Genomic DNA, 19,382 nt, shown 5'->3' on the forward strand with positions numbered 1-19,382 from the left:
CACACACACACACACACACACACATCTCGTTCTCTGGATATCGGAGCGTTACCACACACACTCACTCACACACACACACACTCTCAACGACACATGTGGATTTATCGCGGTGTGTGTGAAGACTGAAGTATGGACGATGTTGCCACCGGGTTCGTAGCTCTGCTCTCTCACTATCTGTGTGTGTGTGTGTGTGTTTGTGAGAGTGTGTGTGTGTGTGTGTGAGAGTGCACAACAGCTGACTGAGACGGTGTGTGTGTGTGTGTGTGTATGTGTGTGTGTTTGTGTGTGTGTGTCTCCACTATGTTCTTGTCAATACATTAAGTCCAGGTAGAGGTCACCTTTAACCTGTCTCCATGTCGGTCTTCTCCTGCTCATCTGACTACACACACACACACACACACACACACACACACACACACACACACACACACACACACACACACACACACACACACACACACACACACCTCTACAAACCAGGGTTATGCTGCATTGTTTCTGTGTGTGTGTGTGTGTGTGTGTGTGTAGTGAGACAGAAAACACCATGTAATGATTCGTTCAACTGTTTGGTCAAGGTGTGTGTTTGTGTGTGTGTTTGTGTGTGTGTGTGTGTGTGTGTGTGTGTGTTATTGTGTGTGTGTGTGTGTGTGTGTGTGTGTGTTATTGTGTGTGTGTGTTTGTGTGTGTGTGTGTGTGTGTGTGTATATATGTGTGTGTATGTGTGTATGTTTGTGTGTGTGGTGATGACTTGGCGGGCTCCCCAGGTGACGATGCATCACTCATTCAGCCTCCCGACCCGGCACACAATAACACACACAATAACACACACAATAACACACTATAACACACTAACACACACTAACACACACAATAACACACACACACACACACACACACACACACACACACACACACACACACTCTCTCTGTGTCTCTTAGTATTTTTGTCTCTGTCAACTTCAAAAGGAAACTCACCGTCTGAATGTAATCCATTATTGAGAAGAGGAAGCAGAATGTCACAGTCTGTGTTGGTTCAGTTCAGGTGAACAACAGCTAATGTAATGAACTGTTTATCCCAATATTATATGATAATGATGTTGATATTATATATTATACAGCTTTAAAGCCCCAGTCTGTAACTTATTTGTCTTTTTATGATCAAAAATCAAACCTGTCTTTCATAAATCCGTATTTGACTGAAGGTGAATCACAGCTGCATCCAGATGAAAGCTTTCTGGTTCCTTAGAATGAGTTGTTACAAGTCGTTACAAATACAGAAGTGGGCCACGCACCGAACCGAGGCGGCCATTAGGGGTGGGAGAAAAAATCGATTCACATAATTATCGGGATATCTTTTTTGACGATTTTTAAATCGATTTTATTTTTTCAAAAATCGATTTTTTTATTTTTTTGAAATTTTTTTGTTTTTTTTTGAAAAAAATTAAATATTGTGCAATGTGCATTAGTTAGCCTCTTTTACATCCAGAGAGTCCAGGTTTTGAAAAGGGTTTAAGTTCACTTTATAATGGAGTATGTTAATTTATAGGCTCCTACAGTGTTTCTGTGCAGATAAATGTTAAAAATGCTAAAGTCTAAAAATCATAGAGAGAATCTGCAATATCGTAGAATCGCAGTATGGCCCTAGCGGCCATGTTGCATCGTGACCGTAGGTAACCACGGAAACGGCCTGTTAAAACTGTCACCACTGTGTAGTGTGAGGAAGGACGGAGGCACTGGTGTTGCATTCAGGTGCAGTCAGGCAGACGGCCGTCGGCAAACCGACCGGATGTCATTTTACTAAAACAATACCACATCACCATGACAACATGTTGTCAGACCCAGGGGTCGCGTTAACCGGATATTTTCCGTCATTGACCGTTTTTTTAAAACGGTGACGGAAAAATTTTGAGGCCATCCGTCATTTTGACAGATTGCAATTCACAGCCATGGCCGTCTGGCCATGTGCATTTGTTTACAATGAAGCCGGCGGATAATCAATAAATGGAGCGGTGGATAACGATATAAAACATATACAATGTCACAAAGTCACTATGGTGAGAATTAGATTAAAAAACAAACAAACTCACAGCTGGCTGGTGCGCTCAGTAGAACGCTGTAGTACATACCCCAGGCCTGTGTGGAGCGTGTGTGGCGCTGTAGCGCTGCCACCATAGACTGTAAAGGCTGCCACACATAAACACCAACAACAGAGAAGAAGACAGAAAGTTTCCCCGCAGTATTCAAACTCCAAACATTACAAGTGGATTAAATGTTGATGGGAGTCGTGTCAGTGCAAATATACGGTCGATAATGATTTAACGGGCGAGATTCAGCTGCAGTGTCCGAGGGGCCGACAGTAGTCAGCTGTTAAGTTACGTAGCTGTAGCTACACAGCGGTGTGTCTCGGTACAGGTAGAGCGGTGGGGGTAGGACATCACCGTTTCACGGGGACAGCTCTCCATTCCGACAACCCTCCACTTCGACAACCCGCTGTTCCGAAACACCCCCACTTCGAAACACCGCTACTCCGACACCCCCTCCTCCCCCCCGCAGCTGTCCAAGGTGCTGAACCGCGTGACGTTGTTTACATTCTGCTTTGTGGCTTGTCTGTGAAACGTGCGCTGCTCAGAGACTGGGCAGATCTGTCCCACTTGCTTTCTCCCCGACTCCGTTGTTGGAGATCTCCCACACAGTAATAGAAATACACTTTTTTTCTTTTTCTCCCCCCCTGCTCCGCTCGAGCGCGGCTGAAGCCGGCTTGAGCTCACAGGGCGCGAGGCTGCTGCAGCCGCCGCTCGCACTGACAGCTGACTGAGGGAGATGCTTTGGTTGGGCTTAGGCAATGAAGAAAGGAGTTGGTTAAGTTTAGTAAAAAGACCAGGTAGAGGCTAGACAGGCTAGAAGCATAATGAACATTATGTCATTAATATGAAGTATTTGCTTGTTTTGCAGTAATTATGCACATGATCCGTTTGACCCCAAAAAGGAAAAAAGGATCAATGCGCACTGCGCGCTGGGGGTTTCCCCAATAGCCTTTTCGGAGTAGCGGGGTCTTTAGAAAAAATAGAAAACCCCGCTATTACGATGAATGGAAGTCTATTGTCGGAAAGGCGGGGCTTCGGAAAAGCGGGGTGTAACCCCGTTTCACACACTCGCCGCGCACAACTCTTCCAAAGGTAACGTTAAGCCTTATTTTAATGTATTCTGCCCGCCGTGGCATTGTTTATAACACGTAAAGCTGAGTGGGTTTTGTCTTGTCTGAATTTGTGCTGCATCTGGCTGTGTGGTCTATAGCTTCAGTTGTTTCAGTGATGCGCAATGGCTGCGTGCGTGCGTGCGTAAAAGAGAAATGAGAGGCAGAGAGAGAGAGAGAGAGAGAGCTAACGCCGGTGCACTATGCGGTGCCTATGTGAAAACGTGCTCCTTTGGATGTTTTGGTATAACACATGGGTTAGCATGTTGATTGTTGACAGAAAACTGATGTCATCATCAGGTATTTACGTTGTATTTAGATGTTGAGTGGCAGAAAGTGACCCCCGCATTCACTGACTGACCCACAGTTAGATGTGCTCTGACGCAGACTCTGCTCCGGAGCATTCTCTGTTCAATTTGTTTGGACTTGATATGAATTAAACATGATTTAAAATTGAATGCTATTGAATATGGCATTATTATCATTTAAAAAAATAAATAAAGTGACCGGTAAAAATAGATTATGACGGAATTTTTATGACCCCGTCAGTCAAAATGACCGGCGACGAAAAAGTCTAGCGCAACCTCTGGTCAGACCACTTGTTTATCCTGTTACATGCAGCGTCTGTTGTCTGTCTGACGTCTGCCCCATTTCACCTGAATGCAACATCAAGAATATGTTCAGATACGCAACCGCACCGCTAGATGGGGGGATTCCTACGTATTATACCTTTAACAAAACAAATAATTTCCCACAATCCCCTTATTCACAGGTTAAAGGGGTGGAGATCCTGGAGAAACGGTTCAAACATTTCCAGCACTGAGTCGATTCTGAACAACAAACAGACGAGTAGTGAAACATCACTGATGAACAGAGGTTTTGTCTACGACGTGAAACTTGATGTTGACCAATAGGACGACAGAGCTCTGACACGTTGTTTGGACACAGTGAAGCTACGTTAGCTCAGGGTTGGGGTCATAGGGGAGAGTGGGGTAAGTTGAGCCACTTTTTGTATTCAGGATCACTACATCAAGACAGTTATAGTTGTGTTGCTAACCAACACATCTGCATATATTTCAGGATGTTTGGCATCCCTACAAATTAACAGAATGAGTGTAAATATAACTGTTTTTAAAATATAGCATGTTCAAGGGTAAGTTGACCATAGGAGTGGGGTAAATTGATCAACCCCCCCTTCTTTCCTTCCATCCATCTCCTACCTCCCCCTTTACTTAATATTTCACCCGTCCAGGTTACAGGTGAACACAAACTGCAGGGACTTCCTGCTGAGCCACCAACTCTCTGAGATTTGGGGAGTTTTGCGATTACGTGGCATCTTGGGAAGAATCCCAGAGATTTTTCTTTGAAAGTAAAGTTTGGCCTCACTATAAACAACTTTTCCTGTTTATAGGAACATACTTACTGTAATCACAAACATACAGAATCTTGATTTAATCATTTGGACGTATACAGCCAAAATATATTCACTAAGTGTATAGGATAGGTGGCTCAACTTACCCCTGGACAAATGGATCAACAGCCCACAGCTACCTTAGCTTGGGTTTATTGCTCCCACAGCTAAAATGGTGCAGTTTCATGCTAAGTTTACTACCTCATGTTGTAGCTCATAGATACCACAACCCATGTAGAAAACACATTTACAATCATCTCTTTTAGTCTAAACACAATTCTCATGAAACTTATGATCGACGAAATTCACTCTCAAGAGTGAAAAATGATTTTTTGGTCATAAATGTTAAACCACTTTACTCACGTGGTTCTAATCTTCACAGACTCCATGAAATGATGCCTGCCTCCCTAATATTTGGTCACATGCTAACTTTTTCCTATAGTTTCCTAGAAACAAAGGGTGGGTCAACTTACCCACTGGCTCATCTTACCCCACTCTCCCCTACTTGTAGTGTTGCCATGGGGATGAGTTCCTCTCACATTTGAACCGATGCTGTACTGATACTCGGTACCGGTATACAACAGTAGTACCTGTTCTCAGTACTTTTTGTGTGAATGTGTGGTAATTAAAGTTATTTTGTCTGTAAAAAGAAAGAAAAAAAAGTCAAAACTTCTGAATTTTTTTATATTTATTCCTCAACAACATCCCAACTTCTCAGCCATTAAAGGTTGAGTCTGGAGTTTTTTGCCCAAAAATAAACGCTAGATTTATACAAATGAAATCCGTCTTAATCATCACCTATGGGCTTTAGTCCTGTGTGGTTGTCACCGACAACTAAAGCTTCGACTGGTAACAAGCATGAGGGCCGCTGTGGTGAGCTAGCTCGATGCTAACGTTGGCTAGAGGTAGCCGTTAGCATCCGCCGCTAACACCGTCTTCCCAGTTCACCACAACGACCTTCCTACTCGTTACAACATAACACTGGAAGCTCCCGGTGTTGGTGACGGCCAAGAATCAACTATTTCCTTTCCTTTGTTGTCATGACAACGGCTGCTGTCAGGAGCAGGAGGCTACACAGCTTAGCCCCAGAGGAGGAGGAGTGGCCCAATTTCAATGTTTTGTTTACAAACTGCAACGAACAAAACTCCAGACTCTACCTTTAACGGGATTTTATGTTTTTTTTTATGATTTTCGAATCATCTAATTGTCATTCAATGAAAAAGAAAATCGAATGAGATTACCGTCTTGTCCAAAAAAAATGTAAATGTTCCCTTTTTACTGTCGCAGAAGAAGAGAGACTCCTACAGCCATCAGAAAGTTCTGTGTGTCAAATAAAAAAAAACAAAAGAAACTGAGGCGCAAACTCTGCAAGGTGCAGACTGAACAAAATATTCACGTATTGACAAGAGGAAACGTCGTCCTCGTTTAGACTTGCTCTCATAACGGGACCACGACTGAACTGAATTCAACCGTTACAATGTTCTCTGGTACCGATTCTCATTACAGTAGGCAAGGTAAGGTAAGGCAGCTTTATTTGTATAGCCCGTTTTTACCAGCAGTTTGTCTCAAAGGGCTTTACATCCCATCATAACAACATCCTCTGTCCTTAGACCCTCACATCCACTGAGGAAAAACTCCATGGAAAACCCTTTTAACAGGGAAAACCAGGAGAAAGCTCAGGGTGAGCAACAGAGGAGGGATCATCACCCAGGACAGAGATGTTGTTACAGACAAGAAGACAGTTTATAACAGAGAATGTGAGAAACATGGACATGTTTAACAAGAACTGATGGAAGCAGCTTCTGGTGGGAAGTACCGATTCTTGCCGCGGCACCGTTCATCCTATTAACCATTTCACTTCCACTTCAAGGACTTTAGAAACATTGTTTGAAGGTCGAAAAACTACATAGTGGGACTTTAATTTGTAGGACCTGTTGCTCCTTTAATTGTGTTAAACTGGTGTTATATACTGGTGTTATATACTGGTGTTTGGTGTTTATACTGGTTATATACTGGTGCTAAACTGGAGTTATACTGGTGTTATACTGGTGTATATTTAAGCAATATATCACTCCAGTCCGTGGTCTCTGCTCATTCTACCACTAAGGGGCGTTGTTCCCCCTTAGAGTGGTAGAATGAGCAGAGACCGCTGTGATAAGGCTTTAGAATAGTAGCCGTGGTATATGCTCATTATACCACGGTTAACAACCAATCAGATCGCAGGATTTCACCTTTATGTTTTATAATGGTGTTATACCGTTGTTATATCGGTGTTATGGTGTTTATATACTGGCATTATACTGGTGTTGTGTTTGTCAGCTCAGAAACTCCCCTGCTGCCAGTCTGTGGTTGTTGCTAACTGGACCGAAGTCTAGTGCTAGTAGATTAATGCCCCCTCCCTCGGGGACTCTGTGTGTGTGTGTGTGTGTGTGTGTGTGTGTGTGTGTGTGTGTGTGTGTGTGTGTGTGTGTGTGTGTGTGTGCAGCAGCAGCAGGCTGAGCTACTGTTGCATTGCAGTGACCTCCAGGAGCTACTGCAGCAGCAGCAGCAGCAGCACTGCTCCACACACAGAGGGAGGGTAGCAGCCCCCCCCCCCTCAGAGGGAGGGTAACAGCCCCCCCCCCCCCTCAGAGGGAGGAGGAGGATGGATTCAGTCGTTCCTCCCTCTCCTCTGAAACATCAAACGGCGTCTGTGTGAACCAATCAGAGCAGAGCGACGTCTCACCTGCAGCTGCTCCGTTTGTTCTCTCTAATGAAGCTTCTTCTCTTCTCTCAGCTCACAGCTTCTCTCTGTCCACTCTGGATGCTCTCTGAAATACCCAGAGTTACATCAGTGTGTGTGTGTGTGTGTGTGTGTGTGTGTGTGTGTGTGATGGTGGGGCAATCTACTGCAGGGAGTCGATCTCCCACCCGCAGTTAAAGAGGCATCTCTGATAGAACAAGCAGACACACACACAGGTAAACATTGTCCTATTTTCACCCTCCATGGCGCATTACTACAACTGCCAGTTACATTAACATCACACACAGCCTGAGTGTGTGTGTGTGTGTGTGTGTGTGTGTGTGTGTGTGTGTGTGTGTGTGTGTGCAGCAGCTGTGGGTGCAGATGGATCAGCTGCTGGGTTTAGTTTAGTTTTCACGCTGCTGTTCTGCGTCTCTGAGCTGTTTTCATGTCAGACTTTGTAAAATCTCCTTTTTAACCAACAAACAAACACAAACTCAGAGTCGCTGCTTTTTACCTGGACCGTCACAACACAACACAACACAACCATCTGCTCACACCAAAAAACATCCAGATACCTCCATGCTGCTCGTCTGTAATTGTAACAGTTGTCTGCGTTGTGTTGTTTAGTTGCAAGAAGGACCGACACTCTCTTAGCTTCAGGACTTTTATTGCCTGGACAATGATAAGGAAATGACTGGTCAGCTCACGGTCAAGCACAGCACTCGTTAGCACAGCTTTATGGAGGAAGATTAGCAAGTTAGCTTAGCCTTCGAGCTAAGGTCGCTAGTTATAAACATTAAACAAAACAAACCCTCTGTAACACATTTAGTTCCATGTAAAACTGTCGCCAGCTTCCTGAACATAATATCATGATAACTGCATTATTACATTACATTGTTTACACAGTTTCAGTGGCTATAACGCTGTGCTTCGTGTAACAAACCTACCATGGGCTCAATCCTCGCATACTGGCACTGTGTTTACGTCACAGCCCATAATTATGTGCTGAGGAGAGGAGAGCCCTGCTAACCAGTGAGCGTCCGTGATACATGAATAAAGATAAATATGATTGGCTGTCACTGTGGAAGTGGAATCAACACCAAAACTCTGTTACATAATGTCCCTCTTGTATTGAAGCCCCGACATGAGAAATTGTTCCGAAAACAATTAAATAAGTCTATACCTATTTTAAGCTTGTTTCCGCAAAAATTTCTCCTAAAAAAGGTGAAAAAAATTCCTTATCTCGAATTGGTTGGAGATAAGGTTGTGATTTCTGACAGCAGCAGCAGCCAGTAGCTAACGTTAGCTTAGCTGAAACAGGATAGATGGGACCACCGGCCGGTAGCCCCTTAAATAAACCAGCACAGTGACGTTGTACAAACTAACATTAAGTGTAACTTACTGGTAAGTTGTTGTTGACAGCTGGTGTGGACAATAATCACACCAGTGAGTAGAGTAGACTGAAGTTAACTGCCCCATGCTCGAGTTGAGCAGTAGCCTCCTGTTGCTAGGCAACCATGTCAACACATTTTACCATAAAAAAAAGTTATCACGAGAAAACTGTCTTTGTTATCTCGAGATAACGAAATAATAAGTCGTTATCACGAGAAAATGGTAATAAAAAAAGTTATACGGACCTGGCCCTTTAGGGCTTCCGTACTTTTTTATCCTAGAAGAAACTGTTAAAAAAAATTCTCAAAAGTGGTAAAAAAAAATTCAAAAAACTTTAAAAATTCTAGGAAAAAAGTGGTAAAAATTCTCAAAAAAAAGGTTAAAAAGGTAAAAAAATGTTTTCAAAATTTCAAGAGCCCAGTTTGAGAAGCATCAGTGTAAACAACATGGCTGCTGCTGGCTGCGACTGGCCTGCAGGTGGCGCTGGACGGGAGTCGGCTCAGATCATCCAGCTGAGAGACGTTCGAGTGTCGACTGGGATAAAAATAAAAGACGGCGTCTGAATGTCAAAAATAGAAACAGATTCCAAAGATGGAGGCAGAGAAGAGGAGCGATGCTGTTGCTTTAATGTCTGTCGGCTTTTCTTCTTTCTGATCCAGATCCAGATTTATTCATGGAGCTCGTTTGAGTTCAGCTTCAAGAGAAAAATATTCTCAGCACCGAGAATCAAACAACAGCACAACACAAACAGACGGACGACTGATCCCAGCGCCGACGCTAATGAGTCTAAATTAAATTAACACGGGGGGGTTGGAGGGGGGGTGAGGGGGGGGGGGGCAGGAAGTGCAGTCTGAGCATATAAGGACAGGAAAGGCTTTTATTTTGTAGGAGTAGTTTCCTGCTGTGTTTAACCTCGGTGTGTGAGTGTGATAAGTGAATCTAATAAGACTGTCTCACCTTGTCGTCACCTTGTTCCTCACACACACACACACACACACACACACACTGAGGCTGATGTGCTTATCATGTTTCACATGTTTGATTCGCTGGTTGAAGAAACAGTTCTGAGGAAAACGTCTTTGATGATTCGACTCAAATTAAACTTGTTTGATTTTTCGTTTTGTTTTTTTTTCTCAGCTCAGTTTGTAGTTTTTCTGTCTCTGATGCAGTTAGAGGCCACAGCTGGAAACATCTGTTAATAACCAGCAGGAAACACACTGATATTTATCATTTATGTGTAGAACTGTTTTAACCACAAAGAGTCCAGAGTATATATTTAAGCAATATAATGAGCATAGACCACGGACTGGAGGGATATATTGCTTTTATAAAACGGTTACCAATAATGACAATATGAAAGAGGGATACGCATCAATTTCCTGTAGTTTTATTCAACCAGAAATACATATTATCCAATAAAATAGCCTCATTGTGAAAAAGCTGTTCCCAGCTGTCCAGACGTTAGCTCCTAGTAGCTCTGTCACTGCTCAGTCCCCTCTACCATTGTTAACCCTCTGGAGGTCAAAGTTCACCTTCAACATGTCAATTGACCCTTTGTCAAGGCCCCGCCCCCCACGGTTACTGTTGCTAGGTTGGACAAACAATGGTCACGGAAGGGTTAACTCCCATTGGAAACCATTGAAAATTAGGCAGATTTAAATTGCTTGTAAGGAAAATTTGAATTAACTTATACATCAGAAAAATAGTGTCCATGATAGAGGACAGACGTGGCTCAATAGCGATTGAACGGGCATTACCTGACTTTTCCGAAAAATGGGGTAAAATCATTGTTTTGGTCACTCACTAGCTAGTAGCTAACGACGCTAGCTAACGTTAGCTACAAGCTAATCTCCGCCGATCTCCCGTTTTTCCTCGTAAAACTTCACAAAGTTCAAAAGACATTAGCAGCGGTAATGTTACGTTTGCTAGATAACTTTGAAGGTATTAGATCTTCTCTGTCTATGAACACGACCAGAGAGTGGACTAGAGAATGAATGAGCTTCAATAGCACTTCAGTAATACAGCCAGGGAAAAACAGGCTCACTTCTCATGAGGACTGCACAGGGACTGCACACAACAACAAACAAAACTTTGCAGTTAACCCCTGACCTATGTCTACAGCTCCCCCTAGTGGACCACCCCCAAACCCTATTAGTTCTAAGCTCAACTAAATACATAACAGTAGGTTAAAGTAATACAGTAGCCTATGTTTATTGATGTCTTAGGTTTGGGGAATGGGATAAAAATGACTCCATGAATACGTTCCAGATATCGTGAGTTGCTACTGCAGGAACCCCAGGCACATTTTAACTATATTGAAAAATTATAAAGTAGTTTTTGCCGAAAAACTTGCTGTCTACCTATCTGGTTTCATAGGGTTTCATTCCAGGGTTGTCCAACCTTAGAATGTTGTGCAACATGTGACATGGGGAGGAGCACTCTGATTGGTGGATCAGCAACCAATCAGAAGGCCAACAAAGGGTCAATTACACTACTTTACTACAGTTTTAACATCCTAAAAACATCAGCTGTCTGTTGCTACGGACTGCAACAGTCCGTTGTCATGGATACATGACAACAACTTCCATTCATACCAGTCATACGTGCCTGAGGCGGAGTGATAGCCTACGCTGTGATAAGGCTTTAGAATAGTAGCCGTGGTAACTGCTCATTATACCACGGTTAACAACCAATCAGATCGCAGGATTTCACCTTTACGTTTTATAAATATACATATATATAACCAGAGTCCATACGTATATCTTCTATGAAAAACGTTCTTTTAGCCACAACACACACAGTTATTTAAGGAGACACGCAGCTGAAGGTTGATTTATTTGACCCAAACATAAAACTACATCAAAAGAATATTATTTAAACATGAACTTCTATTAATCATGATTAGGTACTTGATATAAATATATGGGTATTATACACAACTGTTGTCAAGACAACAGAGAACAGTCTGGAAGCTACACACACACACACACAGTGCAGCTGTGGCTGGAGGGAGGCTACAACCTTTACAGAGTGTGTGTGTGTGTGTGTGTGTGTGTGTGTCACCTTGCTAAGAGCAACACTAACACACACACACACACAGACACACACACAGACACACACACACACACAGACACACACACACACACACACACACTGCAGGGTTTCCTAGTGTAGTGTTCATCAGTGTGTGACCGATCGACTTCACTGCTGTCACACACACTGCAGGAGGTATGTGTGTGTGTGTGTGTGTCTGTGTGTGTGTGTGTGTGTGTGTGTGTGTGTGTCTGCAGTGTTACCTGAACAACATCAGCTGTCGACCTCTAAACCAGGTGTTGTGTCCTCAAACACACACTGAGAACCAGATGTTTGTTCCTCTACACACTCACTGTGTGTGTGTGTGTGTGTGCGCGCGTGTGTTTGTGTTATTCAACAGAGAGTGCTGCCTCCTCCTCCTCCTCCTCCTCCTCTTTTATTTATGTTTCTCCTCCAAGGAGAAGCAGTAGTAGGAGCAGTATCTGTATTAGCAGTAGTATTATAGAGCTTTTCCACTTCACTTTCACGGCTCGGCTCGGTAAAGTTGCTTTTCCACTTCACTTTCACGGCTCGGCTCGGTAAAGTTGCTTTTCCACTACACTTTCACGGCTCGGCTCGGTAAAGCTGCTTTTCCACTACACTTTCACGGCTCGGCTCGGTAAAGTTGCTTTTCCACTACACTTTCACGGCTCGGTAAAGGTGCTTTTCCACTACACTTTCACGGCTCGGATCGGTAAATTTGCTTTTCCACTTCACTTTCACGGCTCGGCTCGGTAAAGTTGCTTTTCCACTACACTTTCACGGCTCGGTAAAGTTGCTTTTCCACTACACTTTCACGGCTCGGCTCGGTAAAGTTGCTTTTCCACTACACTTTCACGGCTCGGCTCGGTAAAGCTGCTTTTCCACTACACTTTCACGGCTCGGTAAAGTTGCTTTTCCACTACACTTTCACGGCTCGGATCGGTAAATTTGCTTTTCCACTTCACTTTCACGGCTCGGCTCGGTAAAGTTGCTTTTCCACTACACTTTCACGGCTCGGCTCGGTAAAGTTGCTTTTCCACTACACTTACACGGCTCGGCTCGGTAAAGTTGCTTTTCCACTACACTTTCACGGCTCGGCTCGGTAAAGTTGCTTTTCCACTACACTTTCATGGCACGGCTCGGTAAAGTTGCTTTTCCACTACACTTTCATGGCACGGCTCGGTAAAGTTGCTTTTCCACTACACTTTCATGGCACGGCTCGGTAAAGGTGCTTTTCCACTACACTTTCACGGCTCGGTAAAGGTGCTTTTCCACTACACTTTCACGGCTCGGCTCGGTAAAGTTGCTTTTCCACTTCACTTTCACGGCTCGGTAAAGTTGCTTTTCCACTACACTTTCACGGCTCGGTAAAGTTGCTTTTCCACTACACTTTCACGGCTCGGCTCGGTAAAGTTGCTTTTCCACTTCACTTTCACGGCTCGGCTCGGTAAAGTTGCTTTTCCACTACACTTTCACGGCTCGGTAAAGTTGCTTTTCCACTACACTTTCACGGCTCGGTAAAGTTGCTTTTCCACTCCAGCTGAGTTCTCTAGTTCTTCCTCAGCGGGGGCGGGGGCAGCACGGGGGTGATCATGGAGGTGATCGCGGAGCCGCATTGTCCGCTTCTCTTGTTTCGATCCTCTCGTCAGCTCCAAACTCATTCGTCTGCAGCTCGTTAACAGACCTCAGTGGTTTAACACAGCAGCATTTAACTCAGGTGAAGGAACAACAACACGTATTGAAACTAAGAGATTATTATTTTGATCGCAATTTTGACCATTAGTAGCCTATATTTGTAAATTTGGTCCTGGTATCCTTGTTGTGTAGTGATTCAATGTAGGAGCGGGTAACATATGTTAAGTGTTTGTCTTGGATGTTTTGTTTTTGTATTGAGTATGTGTTTTCTGTATGTATTTTCTGTTTTATGTATTAATGTGTTGTGTGTTAATGGTTTGTATTTGTCATTTATTATGATGAAAAGACCCCAGGAAGAATAGCTGCTGCTGCTGCGTGGCTAAAGCTAATGGGGATCTAAATAAACTAAACTAAAAACAGTCTGATACAGATCAGCTGGAGCTCCGTATGTGGCTCACGTTTCCTCTGTTTGTTCAGCAGCGTTTTGTTTGACATCGTTTAATTCTTCACTCGTCTCTGATGTGATTATCTCCTCACCTCTTCTCCTTCACCCTCAGATCCTCTCTCATTCCCCTCCTCCTCCTGGAAAAACTAATTAGCTTAAAGGAACATTCTGTAGGAATTCCTCCTATCTAGTGTTGTGGTTGTGTATTTTTCATGCTGCATTCAGGTGAAATGGGGCAGACGGCAGACGGACATAAACAAGCCTCTATGTAAACAAGTGGTCCGTCAGCACGAGGCAAAACAATACACGTGACAATATGTTGTCATGGCGATGTGGTATTGTTTTACCGTCTTTCTCTGGACTTCTGTGACTAAAATGACATCTGGTTTGTTAGCGACGGCCGTCTGCCCGACTGCAGGTGAATGCAGCATCAGTTTGTTAATGGGGGGGGATTACTGGTTAATGAAAAACAGACTGTTTGTTTGTTTGTTTATTTATTTTCACATATCAAAGTTAAAAAAGATATAACATATAAAATCCAAGACAATGTGAAGGAGAAATGCCAAAAAACCCTCCAGGGGCTTGTAGGGCGGCATTCTCCGACTACAGCTCTAAGCTAATGAGCATACATTTGTGAGGTACAAAAGTCGTTCATACATAATAAATACAAACATGGTTTAACATGATTTAACATTGTACAATGCAATACAAAAAGCTTGATAAACATAGGCTATAATAAGAAATATAAAATAATCCCAGTTTAGATAGGCAGACCATGTGGAAAGTATTGACTGGTTAGCAGGAGAGACTTTAGTGCTCTCCTAAATTGTTGTAAAGATAAATCAAAAAGATGTACAGGTAATAAATTCCATATTCTTGGCCCACGATAAAGTAACAGAACTGTGATTGAGAGGTACAGCAATATTGGGTTCTAAGGTGACAAGAGTTACGTGTGGAATAGGTGTGAAATTGATAGTTGTATGCAAATATATAATGAAAAGATGATGGAAGGAGTTTTTTTAGGGAACCATAAACAAATAAACCATAAACAAATAAACCAATCTGAAGAACCAAATAATCGATTTTCCTGAAGTTACACAATGTCCCTTTAAACCCCTTTCACACCGGAGACGTATTGTTTGTGCAAAAATAATTTGCGCGTCAATATTTTTTTTCGAACACCGGTTTTCATCACGGGTCCTTTCACACCGACCGCGAATGTGTCGCGGCGAAAATGTGACACATTTTTTTTCCGCAGCAAGGTCGATTTTTAAGTAAGAAATAAGTAGAAAAATCTGCCAGTGAAAGCAAGTTTTTTGTGTTTGTAATAAGAAAGAAAAACTTGCTCCACTATCAGATTTTTCTACTTATTTCAAGTGAAAATCTGCTTGAAAGAAGTAAAAAGTGTCTAAAAACAAGCTGCTTTTTATGTGATGAGTCTCATTTTAAGTAGAATGAGATTAGTTTTGACTAGAAATAAGACAAATATTCTTGGTAAGATGTTGAGTTTTTGCAGTGTGGTTCTGACCGTCCCTCTACTGTCCTGTGTGCAGAGCGGTGGTGTGATCGCTATGGCGACCTGCCGGGCGAGCTGCTGTGCGTGGACCTGGACAAGGAGCGGCAGGGCCTGGGCCTCAGCCTGGCGGGGAACCGGGACCGCTCCCGCCTCAGCATCTTCGTGGTGGGGCTGCAGCCGGGCGGAGCGGCCGCCCGGGACGGACGCATCCGGGTCGGAGACGAGCTGCTGGAGGTGAGGCTGAGGCCGCGCCATCGCCATGACGACGCAGAAACATCACCGTGTTTCTGTGTCACCAACAGGAAGTAGCTACACTGAAGGACTTTCAGAACAAAGGTCTGGAAGTAGAAGCTGTTTATGTGTTTTATCATACGGTAACACTTTACTGTAATAGGTATTCACATAACACTGTCATAACCATGAATGAATACTTCTGACAGCTGTGGTTAAGTGTCATTCGGTAAGTTATGTCACTTTTGATGCAAAGTTGACATTGTTTGAGATGTTTTTGTTATGAGAACTTGACATAAAGACAATTTAAACTGTCATAGCAGACCTAATGGACACACTTTAAAAAAATATGTCAAGTTCTCATAACATCTCAAACAATGTCAACTTTGCATCAAAAGTGACATAACTTACTGAATGACACTTAACCACAGCTGTCAGAAGTATTCATTGATGGTTATGACAGTGTTATGTCAATCTGATGAATACCTATTACAGTAAAGTGTTACCGATTATTATTACATTAATCCACTCATTATTTTTCTCAACTAATTGATTGATTGTTCAGTTTATTAATTTACACGACACACAGATAAAACAAACTTCCTCTCTGTTTAACCCCCAATCTCATTCTTAGCCCTGGCAGGTATTAAATCAATAAAAGAAAAAAAAAGCTGTTCCAGATAATACTTACCTTTCAAACGTACTAATAGTCCAGTCATTTTATGAGAAAAGGTTAAACAAATTGCAACAGAAGCAAACTCATCTGATTTTGTATCCTCAGCATGTTGTGAGTGAAGGAAAAAAAGCCCCGAAGAATCCCATTAGGGGAAAGTTTAGAAAAACACCCAAACATATCCCATTTATACGCATATAAAACATTTTTTTCACGTGAATAGGGTAAAATTTTTAACCTTTAGATATCTCCATGAAAATTACTGAGTTTATTACTTACATTAAGACAAACAAAAAATGTATTGCAAGTTTTTTGAAATTCTTTGTTAACATGAGCAAATTTGCAAATTTCGGGGCTTTTTTTCCCTCACTCAGGACATGCTGAGGATACAAAATCAGTTGAGTTTGCTTCTGTTGCAGTTTGTTTAACGTTGACCCCTTTTTTGGCCTAAAATTACTGGACTATAAATAAAGACGCAAAAACTTCCTCCGCAATCTGTTTCAGGTTTGATAAATCACGTTTTTTTCTACTCCCTCCAATATTTTGCATGTTCTGGCAGAAACGCCCATATTTGCATATTCATCGAGGCAAACGCACTAAATGCATCGCACATGCTTTTTTACCCGTTTGAGAGACGCAGTCCTCAGTGAACCCGGTCAGTAGATCAGCTGGCACATTTATTTTGCGAGTGACATCAAGTTTGCACACGTTTCTATACAGGCAAACCTTTAGTAGATCAGACCCGTAGTGTTTTCTCTGTCAGTCGACCGATCAATCAGTTAATCAATAGGTATTATATCAGCTGTTGTACATGACATCACATCACATCCAGCTGGAGATGAACAAACCGCTGCACAACATCTGGAGGAAAGTCAATAACTGTGTGTGTGTGTGTGTGTGTGTGTGTGTGTGTGTGTGTGTGTGTGTGTGTGTGTGTGTGTGTGTGTGTGTGTGTGTGTGCAGCAGCTGGAGGGAGGTTTCCTCCTTCATTTACATATTGAACACGGTCTCTCTCTCTCTCTCTCTCTCTCTCCTCCTCATCACAGCTGTTGTCACCGGCTGCATGAAACATTAATGTTGAGCTGAGGGAAGCCTGCACACACACACACACACACACACACACACACTGTTACACACACACACACACACACACACACACACACACACACACACACACTGTTACACACACACACACACACACACACACACACACACATAAACCCATGTGCATAGTTAACGGACATTAGTGCAGAAAGCCATAGGGTGGAGTGAGTAGAGTTGAAACACTCTTAAAGGGATAGTAGCATTTTTTTTAAAGTGGGGTTGTATGATCTCCAAATAGAAGACTCTCTGCACTCCTCCCGTTAGCAACGCCAGCCCATAATAGCCCTGCCCAGAGATTTACTACATACAGTGTTGTGAACAGACCCAAAGAAACGGCCTATTTTCACGGCCTAAAAGAAACTGTGTTTTTCCTGCACTTTGAAGGGCTGGAAAAAATTATATTATAGTGAACAATGGAACTGTGTATTTTTTTTTCAGGTAAAACCTCTTTTAGGCCGTGAAAATAGGCCGTTTCTTTGGGTCTGTTCACAACACTGTATGTTGTAAATCTCTGGGCAGGGCTATTATGGGCTGGCGTTGCTAACAGGAGGAGTGCAGAGAGTCTTCTACTGCAATTAAAGTACTTAGGGGCTATTTGTAGATCATACAACCACACTTTAAAAACATGATACTATCCCTTTAATATCTCGGCCGCACTGCAAGGCTGAGCCGGCATCTTTACTCAGCACATGCATGTCAGCTTCCTCTCTGGTTGTGGGAAGTTTGAAGAGTTTTAACATCTCCAGTCCAAAGATATCAGCAAAAGTCTTTTTTTACTAACTAGGGTCAGAATTCCCTTCCACAACGAACAGTTTATTCTCCTTTAGTGACCATCACACATAACTTACATCATTACAAACGTTATTTTGTGCCCTAAAAAGTCACATATTTCATGTTATCCTACTATCTTAGGTCACTGCACAATCTAGAGAAATACACAACGTGGTCAGCTGATAGAGTTGTATTACATCACGTCACTGTTGAGTTGTGCAGTGTAGGCTAACGATAACATGTTATAAGTCATAATAAGACCAGAAAATAAAGGGTTATCAATATATACTATTAATATTATAATTGTATGTTATATAATTATAATATAACAATATTTATATTAATAATACAATAGCCCATTGTTTTTAATTTTGGTAAAGTGGAATGAATTTATATTGAAATATCTTGTCAAATTGTCACTTTTTGAAAAGTTTATTGCATTTACAGTTGATGTTCAGTCAATAAAAAAATAAAATAAACAAATAATAAATGATATTCATCATCATTAGTAGGGGAGACTGGGGACAGTTGCAACACTTTTTGCATTTGGCTCTCTTACTCAGAGACGGTTTGGATTAGACAAACCAAATTTTTATACAATAAACTTACATTTGTCTGTTAATAGTCAACACAATTAAAAGATGATTACAGAATCCACATTCTTCACAATTTGCATTTGAGTGTAAGGAGTCAGATGTTGCAACTGACCCCGGGCCCGGGGACAGTTGCAACATGTTACAAATAGGTACAATATATTTCATGTCTAGTAAAATGATTATTATCAAAAATGTAAGTTCTATAGTGTTATTTATTCATCAGCTTTGATCAGATGGCAATTACAGTATAGATTTGTCTAGATTAGGAGGCCTTACTGTGTGCAGATGTCAAATATTAAAATTGAAAAAAAAAGACTTTCAGTGACATAGGATGAATGGAACAATTTGTGAGGGAATAACTTTTATATTGCCATTGTCATTTATTCTCTCATCATTGTAATATTAGCAATACAACAGTAAAAAAAAAATGTATGTCAAAATACTGTTTTGTGGTCTGTTTTAATATTCATATACTGCACGGTGCAACTGCCCCCTTCCGGTCAGCCATGATTAAACCCCATGTGCTCGCTAAACGAAGTGCTCTTGATACATGCTAATCATATCATCTTAAAGTTAACATATCACTCCTTTAAACCATCCGGCTGCTTTACGGCCAATGACCTTTCAGTTACCGTC

The 19,382-nt window shown here is 42.2% G+C and overlaps 1 protein-coding gene across 3 annotated transcripts in view; it reads left to right on the top strand.

The window, feature by feature from the left end:
- The window catches only part of patj (PATJ crumbs cell polarity complex component), a 193,416-nt gene that overhangs the window by 121,121 nt on the left and 52,913 nt on the right, over positions 1-19,382 (top strand). For all 3 annotated transcript variants that reach the window (XM_085775262.1, XM_085775264.1, XM_085775265.1), the window contains exon 29: positions 15,409-15,605. In XM_085775262.1, the coding sequence (XP_085631388.1) occupies positions 15,409-15,605 (197 nt within the window). The remainder of the gene's footprint in view (positions 1-15,408; positions 15,606-19,382) is intronic.

This window comes from Trachurus japonicus, chromosome 4 (assembly GCF_045865225.1).
Source record: "Trachurus japonicus isolate A0001 chromosome 4, Traja_1.0".
Taxonomy (NCBI): domain Eukaryota; kingdom Metazoa; phylum Chordata; class Actinopteri; order Carangiformes; family Carangidae; genus Trachurus; species Trachurus japonicus.